At 65.7% G+C, this 17779-nt stretch overlaps 2 protein-coding genes across 3 annotated transcripts; one reads left to right on the forward strand and one right to left on the reverse strand.

Moving 5' to 3' along the window:
- Positions 1-3301: 3301 nt before the first annotated feature.
- Positions 3302-8252, forward strand: LOC123345831 (POU domain, class 5, transcription factor 1-like). The gene is made up of 5 exons (XM_044982889.1): positions 3302-3898; positions 5487-5598; positions 5984-6114; positions 7348-7509; positions 7980-8252. Exons 1-5 carry the CDS (start codon positions 3302-3304, stop codon positions 8250-8252), a joined length of 1275 nt encoding a protein of 424 aa, XP_044838824.1.
- A 2731-nt stretch (positions 8253-10983) lies between these two features.
- Positions 10984-17623, reverse strand: LOC123345587 (transcription factor 19-like). 2 transcript variants are annotated; one of them, XR_006572818.1, is made up of 4 exons: positions 16038-17623; positions 13644-14259; positions 12404-13006; positions 10984-12346 (listed from the first exon to the last, which is right to left on the reverse strand). XR_006572818.1 is itself a non-coding variant. In XM_044982569.1 (3 exons), exons 1-3 carry the CDS (start codon positions 16309-16311, stop codon positions 12772-12774), a joined length of 1125 nt encoding a protein of 374 aa, XP_044838504.1. In that variant the 5' UTR covers positions 16312-17623; the 3' UTR covers positions 10984-12771. The 2 variants fall into 2 exon arrangements, 1 of the variants encoding a protein (XP_044838504.1); XM_044982569.1 differs by having other exon boundaries at positions 10984-13006.
- Between the last annotated feature and the right edge of the window lie 156 nt (positions 17624-17779).

Consider the following 17779-nt stretch of genomic DNA (forward strand, 5'->3'; position numbering starts at 1 on the left):
CCCGCAGCCCCTGCCCCCCACAGATCTTCCAGTGCCCCTCACTCCCGACCCGCAGCCCCTGCCAGCCCAGCCCTGCCGGTGCCCCTCACTCCCGACCCGCAGCCCCTGCCAGCCCAGCCCTGACTGAGCCCCCCCCCCGTCGCCCACCCCTGACTGAGCCCCCCCCCCATCACCCACCCCCGTCGCCCAGCCCTGACTGAGCCCCCCCACGCCTCAGGCCCCAGGTTTAACAGCCCATCCACCAATACACAATGAGCCGCTCCCAGGTCAGCTGGGCCCAGGGCTGGGCCATTGATACCTGAATAGCTGAGTGTGTCACTGGCCATCGCAGCCACAATAGCCCCGGGCCGGGGCATTCAGCCCCCAACGGCCTGCTAAGTGCTGGGGGCCAAACCCTGCCCCTCCCAGAGCCAGAGGGAACCCAGGCCTCCTGGCTCCCAGCCCCCCCTGCTGTAACCACTAGACCCCGCTCCCCTCCCAGAGCCGGGGAGGGAACCCAGGAGTCCTGGCTCCCAGCCCCCCCTGCTCTAACCACTAGCCCCCGCTCCCCTCCCAGAGCCGGGGAGAACCCAGGCGTCCTGGCTCCCAGCCCCCCCTGCTGTAACCACTAGCCCCCGCTCCCCTCCCAGAGCCGGGGAGAACCCAGGCATCCTGGCTCCCAGCCCTCCCTGCTCTAACCACTAGCCCCCGCTCCCCTCCCAGAGTCAGAGGGAACCCAGGCGTCCTGGCTCCCAGCCCCCCCTGCTGTAAGCACTAGACCCCGCTCCCCTCCCAGAGCCGGGGAGAACCCAGGCGTCCTGGCTCCCAGGTTCCCCCCCCCCCCCACGCCCATCACAGGCTGCAGAGTGATCAAAACCCGACCGAAACCAAGGGGAGATAAACCCAGCCCCTCCCCCGCCCTCCTGGTGCCCCTATCCGCCCCACACAATGTATCAAAGCCATTCTCCTGCTAAGCGTCCGGCTCTCACATCAATGGGGCAGGCCGGGCCTTGATGGCTCCCCCGGGGGGCTGGCTTCCTGGCTGCCCCCCCCCCGGGCCTGCCCCCCTCAGCCCTTGGCCGTGAACCACCCGCCCCCAAAGCCCAGTGATGGGCCGGGGAGTGGGGCCGATGGGTTCTGCCATTGACTTTCTGAGCTGTCTTTGAAGGTCGAGTCAGTGATTTCACCCTTTTGCGCCTCACTTCACTCATCCTACCTGTTACACCCCCCCCCCCCGACATCGGCCAGAGCCAGGGAGGGAACCCAGGAGTCCTGGCTCCCAGCCCCCCCTGCTCTAACCACTAGCCCCCGCTCCCCTCCCAGAGCCGGGGAGGGAACCCAGGAGTCCTGGCTCCCAGCTCCCCCTGCTCTAACCACTAGCCCCCGCTCCCCTCCCAGAGCCAGGGAGGGAACCCAGGAGTCCTGGCTCCCAGCTCCCCCTGCTCTAACCACTAGCCCCCGCTCCCCTCCCAGAGCCGGGGAGGGAACCCAGGAGTCCTGGCTCCCAGCCCCCCCCTGCTCTAACCACTAGCCCCCGCTCCCCTCCCAGAGCTGGGGAGGGAACCCAGGAGTCCTGGCTCCCAGCCCCCCTGCTCTAACCACTAGCCCCCGCTCCCCTCCCAGAGCCGGGGAGGGAACCCAGGAGTCCTGGCTCCCAGCCCCCCCCTGCTCTAACCACTAGCCCCCGCTCCCCTCCCAGAGCTGGGGAGGGAACCCAGGAGTCCTGGCTCCCAGCCCCCTCCCCTCCCGGAGACCCCAGGAGTCCTGCTCCCCCACTCTCAGCGCCCCCCGGCAGGCCCCGAGGCCATTGTCTGGAGCTAAGTGGGACCCATTGAGCGGCGATGGGGCACTTAGCGGCGGGGGGGCGGCCTTGGCAGAGCCCCTGGCTTTGATCCGGGTGGGAGGGGCCGGCTCCTTGGAGCTGAAGCGGGGGAGGGAGGGATGGGGGCGGCCAATGCCTGGGGTGTGGCCCGGCCAGGGAGGGGTTAACGGGGCAGCGGGGGGGGGGGGGGGGCCGCCCTGGCGCAGAGGCAGGAGCTCCTGCTCGTTGGGGTCCAGCTTCTGCCGGACGCCTGGGTTCCCTCCAGCCCCCCTTGGGCCCACCGGACAACTAGGAGGTCAGAGGAGTGGGGGCTACGTCCTCCCGGACGCCTGGGTTCCCTCCACCCCTCCTTGGGTTTCACTGCTTGCCCGGGGGTCCGAGGAGAGGCAGCCCCGTTGTCCCGGACGCCTGGGCCCTCTGAGCTTCCACCCCCGAACTTTCCCCGGACGCCTGGGTTCCTCTTGGACTTCGCCTTGGCAGGGATTTAGGGGCCAGAAGCTCCCGGTCGCCTGGGTTCTTACCAGCTCCTCCGACTTAACCTTGGCCAGGACAGCACAGGAGGTACCGGTAGGTGCCCAATTCTCCCGGACATCTGGGTCCCTCACCAGCTGAGATTCACCTCGGACGCCTGGGTCCCTCACCAGCTGAGCTTCACCCCCGGACACCTGGGTCCCACTGCTGGTTTAGCTGCACCTCCCGGACGCCTGGGTCCCACCACCGGCTTAGCTGCACCCCAGATGCCTGGGTCCCTCACTGGCTGAGCTTTACCCCGGACGCCTGGGTCCCACTGCTGGCTTAGCTGCATCCCCCAGACACCTGGGTCCCTCACTGGCTGAGCTTTACCCCGGACGCCTGGGTCCCACTGCTGGCTTAGCTGCATCCCCCGGACACCTGGGTCCATCGCTGGCTTAGCTGCACCCACCGGACACCTGGGTCCCACTGCTGGCTTAGCTGCACCCCCTAGACGCCTGGGTCCCACCACCGGCTTAGCTGCACCCCTGGACGCCTGGGTCCCACCGCTGGCTTAGCTGCACCCCCGGACGCCTGGGTCCCACCGCTGGCTTAGCTGCACCCCCGGACACCTGGGTCCCACCGCTGGCTTAGCTGCACCCCTGGATGCCTGGGTCCCACCGCTGGCTTAGCGGCATCCCCCGGACGCCTGGGTCCCACCGCCGGCTTAGCTGCATCCCCCGGACGCCTGGGTCCATCGCTGGCTTAGCTGCATCCCCCGGACGCCTGGGTCCATCGCTGGCTTAGCTGCACCCACCGGACACCTGGGTCCCACCGCCGGCTTAGCTGCACCCCCGGACGCCTGGGTCCCACCGCCGGCTTAGCTGCACCCCCGGACGCCTGGGTCCCTTGCTGGCTGAGATTCATCCCGGACGCCTGGGTCCCACCACTGGCAGATCTTCACCCCAGACACCTGGGTTCCACTGCCCCCTCGGCCCGGTGCCCGTGCCCTCGAGGTGGCCGTCTCCCGGCGTCCCCTGGCCCGTCGCCATGGCTGGCCACGTGGGGCAGGAACTGGGGCGCCCGTACCCCTTGGCGGGGCAGGGCCTGCATCTGGACGCCGTCCCGCCGGGCCCGGCCAACGGGGCGTCCCACGAGGGGCCCGGCAGCTTCCTGCCTGAGGCCTACAATGGGGCGGCCCCCGGGCAGGGCTACGGCTACCGGCTGGACTACGGGCCGCAGGGGGGGCTCCTGGAGACGCAGCCGGGGGACCCCGCCGGGCACCAGGCCCTGCTCCGCGCCTGGTGCCCCTTCCCCATGGGCGGGGAGGGCTGGGCGCCCCCCTACGGCCCTGCCCAGCCCGCTGCGGCCTACGAAGGCCTGAAGCCTGATGTCAAGCCGGAGCGGGAGTGCGGCCAACAGGGCCCCATGTATGGGCACCCGGCCCAGGCCTGGGGGGGCTGCTTCCTGCCCCAGGCCGCTGCTCGCCCCCCGGCCGCCCTGCCCCCACCGCCCCCCGGCCCCACGGGCGAGGGGGGCGAGGGCAGCGGGGCCAGCAGCCCCCAGAGTGACGGCAGCGGGGGCAGCCCCGGTGCGCCGGCGGCCCCCGGCGAGGTCAAGGCGGAGGAGGCCGAGAGCGGGGACGAGGTACGGACGGACTCGGGGGCTGGGTGAGATCCCAGCAGATCCCCCAAGCTACGGACCGGGTCCCTCAGGATCTCTGCTGGATCCACCCTGTGGTGCTAGAGAGATCCCAGCAGATCCCACCACATCTCAGCTGGGCAGAGTTTGGGACAGGAAGTGGAGTAGAGTCCTGGCTCCCAGGCCCCCCCTCCTCTAACCACTAGCCCCACTCCCCTTCCAGAGCTGGGAAGAGAACCCAGGAGTCCTGTCTCCCAGCCCCCTCCCCCTTCAGGCTGGGCCCTGTGTCCAGCTGCCCCAAAGGAAGATATGTTCCTGTGCTCTAATTGGGACTCCTCCCTGATTTACGATCAGCTGTGAATTCCCCCTTGAGCACACTGGCCTGGCCCCACTCCCCAGCCCAAGGGGGCTGGGAGCCAGGATTCCAGGGTTCTCTCCCGGCTCTGGGAGGGGAGTGGGGGCTGGTGGTTAGAGCTGGGGGGGACTGGGAGCCAGGACTCCTGGGTTCTCTCCCGGCTCTGGGAGGGGAGTGGGGGCTGGTGGTTAGAGCTGGGGGGGACTGGGAGCCAGGACTCCTGGGTTCTCTCCCGGCTCTGGGAGGGGAGTGGGGGCTGGTGGTTAGAGCTGGGGGGGACTGGGAGCCAGGACTCCTGGGTTCTCTCCCCGGCTCTGGGAGGGAAGTGGGGGCTGGTGATTAGAGCAGGAGGAGCTGGGAGCCAGGACTCCTGGGTTCTCTCCCGGCTCTGGGAGGGGAGTGGGGGCTGGTGGTTAGAGCAGGAGGAGCTGGGAGCCAGGACTCCTGGGGTCTCTCCCCAGCTCTGGGAGGGGAGTGGGGGCTGGTGGTTAGAGCGGGGGGTTGGGAGCCAGGACACAACTTCCCTTCTTGTCGCAAAGGCGGGCGGGTGTCACCCAGCCGCTGTTCCCCAGAGGTGGCTGCAGCGCAGGCGGAGCTGGTCAGACAGGTGCGGGGTCGTTGTCATTCCTGAGCGATGGGAACAGATCCTCCATGCAGCGCCCCAGGTCTCCAAACACAGGGGCAGGAGCCAGGACTCCTGGGTTCACTTCCCAGCTTTGGGAGCAGAGTGAGGGCTAGTGGTTAGAGCTGGGGGGGGTGGCTGGGAGCCAGGACTCCTGGGTTCTCTCCCCGGCTCTGGGAGGGGAGTGGGGTCTGGTGGGTTAGAGAGGGGGGGCTGGGAGCCAGGACGCCTGGGTTCTCTCCCCGGCTAGGTGGGGAGGGGCTCTGGGTGTGTCAGGAATGGACAATCTCCTCACAAAGATTCAATCCGCTCAGCCGGGGCGGTTGTTACCTGGGCTCCATCTGTGTCCTCAGCCCCGGGACTGGGGCGGCCAGATTCCTGCCAGACGATGGGCCAGGCCAGAGCCCTGGCTCCAGGCTGGAAACCCCCCCACCCCAGCTCTGCTGGTGCCCCTCAGTCCAGACCTGCAGCCCCCTGCTAGCCCAGCCCTGCGGTCTGCCCCTAGCTCTGGGAGGGGAGTGGGGCCTAGTGGTTAGAGCAGGGGTAGGGCTGGGAGCCAGGACTCCTGGGTTCTCTCCCTGCCCCTCCCCACTGACAGGCCCTGTCCCCTCCTCCAGGAGACCCCGAGCACGGAGGAGATGGAGCAGTTTGCCAAGGAGCTGAAGCACAAGCGGATCACGCTGGGGTTCACGCAGGCCGACGTGGGGCTGGCCCTGGGCGTGCTGTACGGTGGGTGTCATTGAGGGGGCACCCGGACACCGGGGTCCATTCCTGGACGGGCTGGGGGGATGCCAGGGTGCTGTGCCTCCCGAGGTGGGGGTGGGGAGGGCTCACCGGGACTCCAGGGTTCCTTCTGAGACCTGAGGGGGTCCCAGGACACCTGGGTTCATTTCCAAAGGGGTGTGGGGGAGGGGTCCGGACGCCGGGGTCCCTTCACAGGGTGGGGAACGTCCCTGGACACCTGGGCCCATTTTCAAAGGGGGCCCGGATGCCGGGGTCCGTTCTGAGGGCAGGGGCTCCCCCTCGCAGTGAGACGGCTAGGGGGGGCTGCCCCCTGGGTCCGGGCAGGGCTGCCCCCCACCCTGGGCCCTGACCCCCCCCTCGCGCCCTGCAGGGAAGATGTTCAGCCAGACGACCATCTGCCGCTTCGAGGCTCTGCAGCTCAGCTTCAAGAACATGTGCAAACTGAAACCGCTGCTGCAGCGCTGGCTGGACGAGGCCGACGGCAACGCCAACCTGCAGGAGGTGGGTGGGAGAGATCGGGGGGGCTGGGCCCAAAGGGTGGTTGGGATGTTGGGGAGCGGGGCAGGCGACAGTGTGCTGTGTGCTGGGGGCGGTTGGGGGGGCTGTGGGGCGCTGATGGCCTGCTCTGGGGTGAGTGAGTGATTTGGTGTGGCGGGGCTGCTGGTGTGACTTGGGAGGGAAATGGGGGGCACTGGGTTCACTCTGGGAGGGACTAGGGCCGGGTGGGATGCTGAGGTGACTGGGGGGGAATGGGGGAACCGGGGGCAGGGGCAGGCGGGGGGCTGGGGTGAGTGTGGGGGTTGACATGTCAAGGGGGCAATGGCCTTCTGGGGTGACTCTGTGGGGGGATAGGGTGAGTCGGGACACTGGGGTGACTGCGGGGGGACGGGGTGAGTCAGGGTGCTGCAGTGACTGCGGGGGGAAAGGGCGATTTGGGGGCACTGCAGGGGGATGGGGTGAGTCGGGGCAGTGCAGTGACTGTGCGAGGGGACAGGGTGATTTGGGGGCACTGGGGGGAGAGGGTGAGTTGAGGTGCTGTGATGACTGCGGGGGGACGGGGTGAGTCAGGGTGCTGCAGTGACTCTGTGGGGGGACAGGGTGATTTGGGGGCACTGCGGGGCGACAGGGTGAGTTGGGGTGGTGCAGTGACTCTGCAGGGGGACGGGGTGAGATGGGGCGGAGCAGTGACTCTGTGGGGGGACAGGGTGATTTGGGGGTACTGCGGGGGGACGGGGTGAGTTGGGGTGGTGCAGTGACTCTGCAGGGGGACGGGGTGAGCTGGGGGCACTGCGGGGGGACGGGGTGAGTTGGGGCGGTGCAGTGACTCTGCAGGGGGACGGGGTGAGCTGGGGGCACTGCGGGGGGATGGGGTGAGTCAGGGCGGTGCAGTGACTCTGTGGGGGGACAGGGTGATTTGGGGGCACTGCAGGGGGACGGGGTGAGTTGGGGCGGTGCAGTGACTCTGCAGGGGGACGGGGTGAGCTGGGGGCACTGCGGGGGGATGGGGTGAGTAGGGGCGGTGCAGTGACTCTGCGGGGGGACGGGGTGAGCTGGGGGCACTGCGGGGGGACGGGGTGAGTCAGGGCGGTGCAGTGACTCTGCAGGGGGACGGGGTGAGTTGGGGGCACTGCGGGGGGATGGGGTGAGTCAGGGCGGTGCAGTAACTCTGCGGGGGGACGGGGTCAGTTGGGGCGGTGCAGTGACTCTGCGGGGCGGCCCCCGCCTGTCCCCCAGATGTGCAGCATGGAGAGCGCCCTGCTCCAGGCCCGCAAGCGGAAGCGAACCAGCATCGAGACGGCGGCGCGGGGCTCCCTGGAGAGCTACTTCCTGCGCTGCCCGAAGCCCAGCCTGCAGGAGATCGCCCACATCGCCCACGACCTGCGCCTCGACAAGGACGTGAGTCCGGGGCCCGTGGGTGGGAGGGGCGCAGGGGGCGTGTGTGCGTGGAGGGGGGCTATGTGGGGGAGGGGCGTGGGGGGCTGTGTGCATGGAGGGCTGTGGGTTAGGGGGCTGGGGAGGGGAGGGTGTGGAACATGGGGGGGCTATGGGGGGGCGGGGGGTGGGGGGCTGTGTGCATGGAGGGCTGGGGGTTAGGGGGCTGGGGAGGGGAGGGTGCGGAACATGGGGGAGCTGTGGGGGGAGGGGTGTGGGGGGCTATGTGCATGGAGGGCTGCGGGTTAGGGGGCTGGGGAGGGGAGGGTGCAGAACATGGGGGAGCTGTGGGGGGCTGCGGGTTAGGGGGCTGGGGAGGGGAGGGTGCAGAACATGGGGGAGCTGTGGGGGCACAGGAGGTCTGGGGGGGAGGGGCACAGGGGCAGTCCGTCCCATGGCGCTGACCTCCGTCCGTCTGCCCCCCCCCCCCCCAGGTGGTCCGTGTCTGGTTCTGCAACCGCCGGCAGAAGGGGAAGCGCAGTGGGGGCTGCTCCGTCCGCGACGACTGCGAGGGGGGGGCCCTGCCCTTCGCTCCCCCTGCTCAGCTGCCAGGGCCCCCCATGGGGCACCACCCCCCACCCCCCCAGGGCTACAACGCCGCCACCTTCGCCACCCTCTACGTGCCCCAGTTCCACCACGGGGGGGAGGCCTTCGACCCCACTCCCCCAGGCCCCCCCCTCATGGGCCACCCCATGCACTCCACCTGAATGACTGGGGGGGTGAGGGTGGGGGTGGGGCAGACACTGACAGGCCTGTGGGAGGGTGGAGAATTGTAACTGGAAACACTCCCCCTTAACTTTATGGCAAAGGATTATGGGTAAATTTCCCAGGAGGGGGATGATTTGCACCACCCCTCCCCCTATTTTTAATTTTAAGGCAAGGGATTGTGGGTACATTTTTATTTACAGGCAAATCTCCCCCCTTCCCCCCAGTCTGAAAGGCCTCTGCATGAAATGACCCAATGCAGGGGGAAGGAATGGTTCTAGATCAGCCTTGTCTAGACAGCAAGTGTCCTGGAGCCTGCGCCCCATCTTGGCTCTAGAGGCTCTGGACCACAAGCACCCTGGCTCTAGAAGTGGGATGTTCTTGATGTGATCTAGAACCCACCCTGTCCCAGCCACCGGAGGTCTAGAACAGCTACCACCTCTCAGTGGACAACCTGGGGCTGATGGTGTTCTAGGTATCTCAACAGTCCCGTAATATCTTTATAGGTCTAGAAATAGCTACGGAATCGAGCCACTAGAGCTTTCTGTCAGCTCCCTTCAGGTATCTTGGGGTGCAGGTCAGGGATCTAGAACCTTGTGGGATCCAGAACATCAGCCCTTCAATGTGGGAGGGTTCCAGTACAACCATGAATGCTTTAGAATCAGGCCACCCATGTTGTGGGTGTTGATCTAGAACCTCCAGTGTAGCCCTTCAGCGTGGTGGGGCTCTAGAACATCCTGGTGAAACTAGGACTCCATCACGGTGATCTTCTGGGAGCCTGTGTGTACGTGAGCTAGACCAGGGCTTCTCAAACTTCATTGCACCGTGACCCCCTTCTGACAGTAAAAATTACTACATGACCCCAAGAGGGGGGAACCGAAGCCTGAGTCCACCTGGTTCCCAGTGCCCCGGGTGGGGGAGCCAAAGCCTGAGCCCAATACTCAGTTTGAGAACCGCTGATCTAGACGAAGCACTCTGGCTCCAGAGCCCAGCCACCCACTTCGGAGGCCTCCACCCATGGAGGGTCTAGAGCAGGGGTGTCCAAACCTTATCTCCCCTTCAGGAACCTCGGGTTGCAGAGGGGATGGTCCAGAGCCACAGCAGCTCTTTGACTCTAGAACAAGTATGGTAAGTCTAGAACCTTGCTCCCTTTGCCAAAGACATCACGATACCGAACCATGGTGACTCCAGAACCAACACGTGCCACATCTAGACCCACAGTGACTCCAGACCCAGGACAGGAGGAGTTTAGAACCACTGTGACTCCAGAACCACACAACCCCCTCCAGGATCCTCAGGGTCCAGCTGCTCCACAACCCCCCGGGACCCCACAGCCCCCCATCTCCCACCCCAGGAACCTCGGGGGTGGATTCTAGATCAGCCACGTTCCTCTAGACTTTGTAGCTCTTTTTTAGGGAATGGTGTAAATAGTGTAAGACTCTTTCTCCAGCAGGAGGCGAGAGGGTCCTGACCCCTCTGGCTGCATCCTTGCCCCCTGCTTCCCCTCCAAGCTTTTCTCTCTCTCTTTTTGCTGCTGAATCCGATGTGGGGAAAGTGATTCGGGTTTCACCGGGCGGGAGCGAGAATCCCGGGCCGTGTCTTGCCGGGAAGCTGCTGCGCGCTCGCGCCTGCCTCTTTGTGCCTTATTAAACGACTTGTTACCCAAACGACTTGTGGTGTCCATGCCTGGCTTTGTAACATGGGGAAGAGCACCCCCTCCCGCCCTTCCTGCAGCACAGCACCCCCTACTGGGCCCCCACCCCACTCCCTGCAGCCCAGCACCCCCTGCTGGGCCTTCACCCCACTCCCTGCAGCCCACTGCCCCCTGCTGAGCCCACCACCCCACAGCCCAGCACCCCCTCCTGCCCCATTCCCTGCAGCCCAGCACCCCCTCCTGGGCCCCCACCCTGCTCCCTGCAGCCCAGATGCACACAGGTCCAGCACGCAGAGCCAGGGACAGCGCCCCCTCTAGTTTCAGAGGCAGAGCTCACAGTGTGACTGCACCACACCCTGCTGCATGAAGTGAGAGGCGGCGTGCGGCTCCAAGCTCCGGCAGGGAAGCTAAGACGTGACCCAGGACCCCGGCTGCTGGCTCAGGGAGGGGCCTGGCTGGGGCAGGATTTAACCCCCCCCCCCCCAGGCCATGGCTACCTCCCCATCCCTTCCCTGCCAGGAAACCCCCCGCCCTGGCCTAGCGCTGCAGCCCTGACACTGCCTCTTCTCACTGGGGCAGGTGTAACAGGAAAAGACTGAAACTCAGGTCATGGGGGCAGCAAGAGAGAGAACCCAGGAGTCCTGGCTCCCAGGCCCCCCCATCTCTAACCACTAGACCCCACTCCCCTCCCACAGCTGGGGACAGAACCCAGAAGTCCTGGCTCCCAGCCCCCCTGCTCTAGACCCCACCTCCCTGAGCTAGGGAGAGAACCCAGGAGTCCTGGCTCCCAGCCCCCCTGCTCTAACCACTAGGCCCCACTCCCCTCCCTGAGCTGGGGAGAGAACCTAGGAGTCCTGGCTCCTCCCCCCTCAACCACTAGGCCCCACTCCCCTCCCAGAGCCAGGGAGAGAACCCAGGAGTCTTGGCTCCCAGCCCCCCTGCTCTAACCACTAGGCCCCACACCGCTCCCCACCTGAACCCAGGCCGGGCTGTGTAGAACCCGATCTGGGGAAGTGAGCGCTGTGGCCAGCAGGGAATGGGACCGAACTACAGATGACAGAATAAATCCTGTGAGGGGGTCTTGGTCTCCCAGCTCCCTGCCCCCTGAGCCACAGTTCCCCCCTGGGGGTGCCCCTCGGCTTCTCCTGCCCCCGGGGAGTCAATTCCCAGGCTTGCAATACCAGCCTCCCGCCAGCAGGTGCGCAGTAGCTGAGGGGGGAGCTAGGCACACCCTGTGCTGCAGCGATTTCAGAGTGGGTGGGAGTTACACACAAACCATTCGCCGGGGGTTGGTCCAGCGGTGCAGGTTAGACTGCAATGGGCGCAAGTGGAGTGGAAGGGTGGAGAAAAACGAACAGGTGATTGGTTAGAAACCCCCTTTTTTTTTTTTTTTGGTGCCAGAGCGAAAGAAGGAAAAAAGAACCCGGGGAGAGGTGGATCCGTGTCTCCGCACGGGGCGGGGCGGGGGGGCATTCACCAGCGTCGTGGGCAGGAAAGGTCCGGTTTAGGTGTAGGAAGAAGAACCCCGTTTTAGGAACAGGCTGAAAACTCCAGTGCTTCTGGCCTTTCTGGTGCATTTTCACTCCCTTCTTTTCCGTCTCCCCTCCCCTGGAAGGAAGAAGGGAGCGGGGAAGCGGCTCCACGGGAGGCCATGATGATTGGGATTATTCGCACGGGGAAATCCAGGTGCACGGAGAAGCGGCTGCTACGGAAAGAAGGAAGGGAATGGGGTGTAAAGGCTGGCGGACGATACAATCGCACGGGGGGTGTGTGTGTGTGTGTGTGTCCTGGATGCCCTCCTGGAGTCCCCGTGGGTGTGAAAACGGCCAGGTCATATCCTCGTGCGAGGCTGCACAGCTGTCTTGTTTTGTGTAATCTCTGCGAGTCGTCTGCTTCAATGCTCGTGCTGCGCACGACTGCCGAATGCTCTGATGAGGCACCGGGCAAACGCCCAGCCCGATTGGGAGTGATAGCCCGGCACGGTCAGCGTGAGGCGCTGCTCATGCATTGGTGCTCCACTGGCTCCCGCCCGCCGGGCACATTTTCACAAGCCACGGCTCACGTGCGGGGCTGGATTGTGGAGCCAGTGCCCCATAGAGGGGAAAAGGCCCCGTGTTCCATTCCCTGCTCGGGGACAAAAATCCCAGCCCAGGGGGACGTGCTCGGCTCCCAGGTTTGCACAATCGTCTTTGCACAAGTCACAAGCCGGCCATCTCTTGTTTTCATTGCCAGCCACGTGTCCGGCTTACGTTTCTTGCTTCCCGCTCCTCGGTTGTTTTCACCCAGTCTCCACTTGGCTGGCATGGTGTCACTAGTCACTGTGAGGGTGTGCATGTTTTCACCCGCCACTGCCTGTGCATGCACAATCGCCTGGCACAATGTCACCAGTCACTGCTTGTCTCCCATGATTTCACCAGTCCCTTCTAAGGTGTCATGTTTCACCTGTCGCTGCTTGTCTCCCACGATTTCACCAGTCCCTTCTAAGGTGTCATGTTTCACCTGTCACTGCCTGTGTGCGCACAATCGCCTGGCATGGTTTCACCAGTCACTGCCTGTGTGCGCACAATCGCCTGGCATGGTTTCACCAGTCACTGCCTGTGTGTGCACAATCGGCAGGCCCAGTTTCACCTGTCACTGTCTGTGTGCTCACAATCGCCTGGCACGGTTTCACCAGTCACTGTCTGCACGCACAATCGCCTGGCATGGTTTCACCAGTCGCTGCCTGTGTGCGCACAATCGCCTGGCACAGTTTCACCAGTCACTGTCTGCACCCACAATTGCCTGGCACGGTTTCACCACTCCCTGCCCATCTTGCACAGTCTCCGGTCTCCTGGCCGCCCCGTGCTCCGTCCCCCACTGCCCCGTGGCTACGTGCGACAGCCCCCGCAGCGGAAGTCGGCCTCCTGGACGGCGCTGTAGCTGCAGCCCACGCAGGCCACGTGGAACCAGGCGTCGCAGCCGTCGCACTGCACCCACTGCACCGTCTCGTCCTGGGGCAGGCGGCAGCGCGGGGCCGCGCAAGGCTCCGCCGCCAGCAGCGTCTGCGAGAACACCTGGCAGGTGTCACGCAGCGGGTGCTTCCGCGGCCGCCCCCGCCGCTTCCTGCAACGGGACGGGAGAGGTGAGCGATGCCGGGCCTCCTGCTTTAGGGGCATCGGCTCCCATCTGGCCCCAGGGCGGGGATTGGCTGGCTCAGGGGGGCGGGGAATGGGGCAGGGGCCTGTCCCCTCTAGGGGGCGCTGGCTCCCATCTGGCCCCAGGGCAGGGACTGGCTGGCTCAGGGGGGCGGGGAATGGGGCCCGGGGCCTGTCCCCCCTCTAGGGGGCGCTGGCTCCCATCTGGCCGCAGGGCGGGGACTGGCTGGCTCAGGGTGGCAGGGAATGGGGCCCGGGGCCTGTCCCCTCTAGGGGGCGCTGGCTGGCTTCACTAGCCCCTAATGTCATCACAGGATCCTACAAGCCAACTGCTGCCTCAATGTAAACCCGACGGCTCCCCCTTCACCCATGCTGGCCTCTGAGAGGTCCCGATGCCAGGCTGGAGCCCCCACACCGTACTATAAGTTTGGGGCCTCTCGTGCGCCCAGCTCTGGGGCAGAGCGCTGCAGGCAGTGCCAACTATAACACTGGCCGGACGATGATGGCTGAGGGCAGCAGGGCGATCTCCGGCCCTTTCGGGGGAGATGTAGGTGCTATGATCCTGCCCCCTCCGCAGAGCATGCTGGGAAACCGGCTCTACTCACCCGCTTGGCGTGACTTGGACCTTCAGTCGCGCGTCCGGCTGCGCCCTGCCGCTCCCCGCCCCCTCCGGCGCCCTCCGCAGCGGGCTTTGGCAGCTGTATCCGTCCGGCTCGCAAGGCCACTGCTCCTCCTCCAGCCGGGTCACCTCGTCCTCCAGCTCGGGGAGCAGCGTGTGGGCCGACTTCCGACGGTTCCTGGAGGCCCCGGGCCGGGCGGGCGGCTCCGACCTCGGGCCCCGGCTCAGGGTGAACGTCAGCGGCTGCGGCTTGAGCTTGCTGATGCTGCCGATGGAGCTGAGGATCAGGGTGGCCTTGGGGCGGGAGGGGCGGGAGGGCCCCACGGGCCGGGCTAGCGGCCGGATGCGATGGTTGCCGCCGGGCAGCACGGGTTTGAAGCCGCAGGGGAGCGGCCAGGGGGCCTTGGGGGCCGTGATGGCGGCGAAATCCTGGGGCTGCACCCGCACCTTCTGGAAGAGGAAGCAGAACTCCGAGTCGCCAGGCGGGGGCGCCAGGGCACAGCCCTCGGGCACAGGGTCCGGGTGGCCGAAGGTGACCAGGTCTCCGTCGCTCAGCTCCAGGCGCTGGCCCCGGGGCACCCGCACAGCGTTGACGTAGGTGCCTGGCAGAGATGGGAAGGAGAGAGCGGGGTGAAGGGGGAGGCCAGGGGCACACGTGGGGGTGGGCTAATGGCCACAGGGGAGCGAGTCCTGCTCATGGGAACCACCGAGTTCGGGGGGGGGGGGGGACACACGGAGCTTTGGGTCAGGGAATTCCCAGGGGGGGTTATTTTAACTAAATAAATAGAGGTAGAAATGGATGGAGAGATGATAGATATTGGGGGAGAGAGATTAGAGAGATGGGGGTATATGGGGATGGATAGACAGACAGACAGACGTGTATGGGGCCAGACGGACAGATAGGTGTGTGTGGGGATAGACAGACGGACGGACGTGTACGGGGACAGACGGACGGACAGCTGTGTGTGGGGATGGACAGACAGACGGACGTGTATGGGGCCAGACAGACGGATAGGTGTGTGTGGGGATAGACAGACGGACGGACGTGTATGGGGACAGACGGACGGACAGGTGTGTGTGGGGATGGACAGACAGACAGACGTGTATGGGGCCAAACGGACAGATAGCTGTGTTTGGGGATGGACAGACAGACAGACGGACGTGTATGGGGCCAGACGGACGGATAGGTGTGTGTGGGGATGGAGACAGACAGACAGACGGACGTGTACGGGGACAGACGGACGGACAGGTGTGTGTGGGGATAGACAGACGGACGGATGTGTACGGGGACAGACGCACGGATACGTGTGTATGGGGATGGATAGACAGACGGACGTGTATGGGGACAGACGGACGGACAGGTGTGTGTGGGGATGGACAGACAGACAGATGGACGTGTACGGGGACAGACGGACGGACAGGTGTGTGTGGGGATGGACAGACAGATGGACGTGTACGGGGACAGACGGACGGACAGGTGTGTGTGGGGATGGACAGACAGACAGACGGACGTGTATAGGGATGGCGAGAGACAGGCAGATGTGTATGGGATGGACGTACTGATAGACAGACAGACAGAGGAGTCTGGGGGGTGAGGGATAGACAGACGGTTACCTCACACCAGTGGTTCTCAACCTATTCATCATTGTGGTCCACATATGCAGCCCACAATGTTACCTGGGCCACAGGCTGAGAACCACAACACCCCCCCCCCACCCCCGACCCTATGCCCAGTGCCTCCCGCCCAGAGACTGCTCCACAGCGTGGGGCCAGGAGTGGAGCCCGGGGCGGGGGGCCGGGTGGCAGGGACCCCAGATGCTGCTGTGTGGGGCTGGGCGGCAGCCCCAACACTGACCCCAGACTCTGTAGGGCCCCACGGAGCCAGCTGGTGACCCCAATGCACCGCGCCGGACAGCCAGGACCCAGCACGGCCCGGCAGCCATTAGCACACAGCTGTATTGCAGCCCGCGAGCCCAGAACCGCTGCCTTGGACAGCGGGGTGTGTACAGGAGAACGCAGAGAGGGAGGGCGGATTGGTTGTGTGTGTGGTAACTTATCCTCTGGGATCTTGTCAGTCGCCACTGACATGCAGCCACCTCTGGGGTGGGGCGTGTTTAGTGGCCACCCAGGGACCCTGCACTGGGATGACTGGCCTGGGGCTGAAATGCAGCTGCCTCTGGGGTGAGGACCCGGGAGAGTCTTTAAACAGGAAGTGAAAAGGGAATCGTCTCCGATGCGAAGTGCAAAGGAAGGAATTAACTGAGCGGGGATCCAGAACCATGGTGTTGAGACATTGGAGCCAGCGCTGACTGCCAGGGCAGAGCACCCCCTGCTGAGCTCCCGCCCCGCCCCCCCCAGCACAGCGCCCCCCAGCCCTCACCGTGGGTGCTGCAGTCCACCAGGCAGACCCGCCACTCCCCGGCGGTGCTGTGTGGGTCCCTCTCGGCGTGGATCTCGGCGTGGATGCGGGACACCAGCCCCGGGTTGCGCTCCGACAACAGGGGGACGTCGCAGACCTCGGCCCGGCGCCCCAGCCGGTAGGTGCAGTGCGGCCCGGCTGGCCGGAAGGTGTGCAGGTCCCGGTTCGGGTCATCCCCCGGGCAGGCTGGGCCCATGCGCAGCAGCTGGAAGCAGGGCAGGGCCTCAGACGGCATGGCCGGCTCCCCCTCCCCAGCATTGGGGAGGGGGTGCTGGGAGTCAGGACTCCTGGGTTCTATCCCAGCGCTGGGAGGGGAGTGGAGTCTAGTGGGTTAGAGCGGGGGGGCTGAGAGCCAGGACGCCTGGGTTCTATTCTTCTCTGAACAGTTTACTGGCTGAGACCGGAGCAACTCATGGTAGCAGTGGCTGGAAATTTATCCAGCTCCTGCCCCAGCCTCTCCTGCCCTGTGCGTGTGTTGGGGGGGGGGGAATTAATTCCCTCCCATTCCCTCCCTCGTTAAGTAGCTGACGACACAGCAGCTCACGGCATCGTCTCCTCCCCCTGGCTGCTGCTAAAGTGCACTGGCTCCCTGCAGGGGGTGGGGGGACCCTGCTACCGCCCCCCCGGGGGCTCAGGGGAACCAAAGCATGGGGGCCATGGAGGCTGAGATAGAGGGAGAGGGACGGGTTGGACCCCTCCCCCTTCCCCAGCTCTGGATCCCCTTTGCCTTCCTGTGCAAAGCAGTTCTGGAGCCTGGCAGGGCCCTTTCCCAGCTCTAGACCCCCTGCTCTATGGCTCTAGAACCCCCCTTCCTGACAGAGCTCCAGAAACACCCCCGTCCCGCGCTTGTCTCTAGCTGTTCCCTCTGCCCTCAGGACCGAGAACCTCTCACGAACGCCAGTCTAGAAAACCTGCCCCCCCACCCACAGGAAAGTGGCTCCCGAACATCGTGTCTCTTGGCAACGCTGCTCTAGAACTCACACCCGGTCAGCATGGCAACCAGGCTCCTGCGCAGCCGGAGCCCTTGCCTGACCCCTCCTCTCGGTGCTGGCACTCTAGAACCCTGGTCTCCTAGCAACGCAGCGCTAGAGCCCCCCGGCCTCCAGGGCAGCCAGGCTGGTGGGCATGATCCCGGGTTGCCTTGGCAACAAGGATCTAGAACTTCAGCCTCCTTGGCAACACAGCTCTAGAACCCAGGCCTTGCTGGTAACCGGGTCCCCCGGTGACGTAGCTCCGGGACCCCGGTCTCCTTGGTAACGGGGTCCCTCTGGTGACGTAGCTGCGGGACCCCGGTCTCCTTGGTAACGGGGTACCACCAGTGACGTAGCTCCGGGACCCCGAGCTCCTTAGTAACGGGGTCCCTCTGGTGACGTAGCAGTGGCACCCAGGTCTCCTTGGTAACGGGGTCCCCGCGGTGACGTTGCTCCAGGACCCCGGTCTCCTTGGCAACGGAGTACCACCAGTGACGTAGCTCCGGGACCCCGGTTTCCCCCTCCCCTTGTCTCGGCCCGGCGCTGAGCGTCCGCCGGCCACAGCCGCTGCCCGGGCTCCCGTGCGGCGCGCGCTGCCTGGGGAGTCGCCCGCTGATTGGCCGAGCCGGGACGGGTGGGCGCGGTCGCTGCTCCCCATTGGCTCTGGCCTGGGCGTCCGCTCCCTGATTGGCCGGGACCGCGGAGTCACGTGAGGAGCGGGCCGGCGGGCGA

The sequence above is a fragment of the Mauremys mutica genome, chromosome 12 (assembly GCF_020497125.1).
Source record: "Mauremys mutica isolate MM-2020 ecotype Southern chromosome 12, ASM2049712v1, whole genome shotgun sequence".
Taxonomy (NCBI): domain Eukaryota; kingdom Metazoa; phylum Chordata; order Testudines; family Geoemydidae; genus Mauremys; species Mauremys mutica.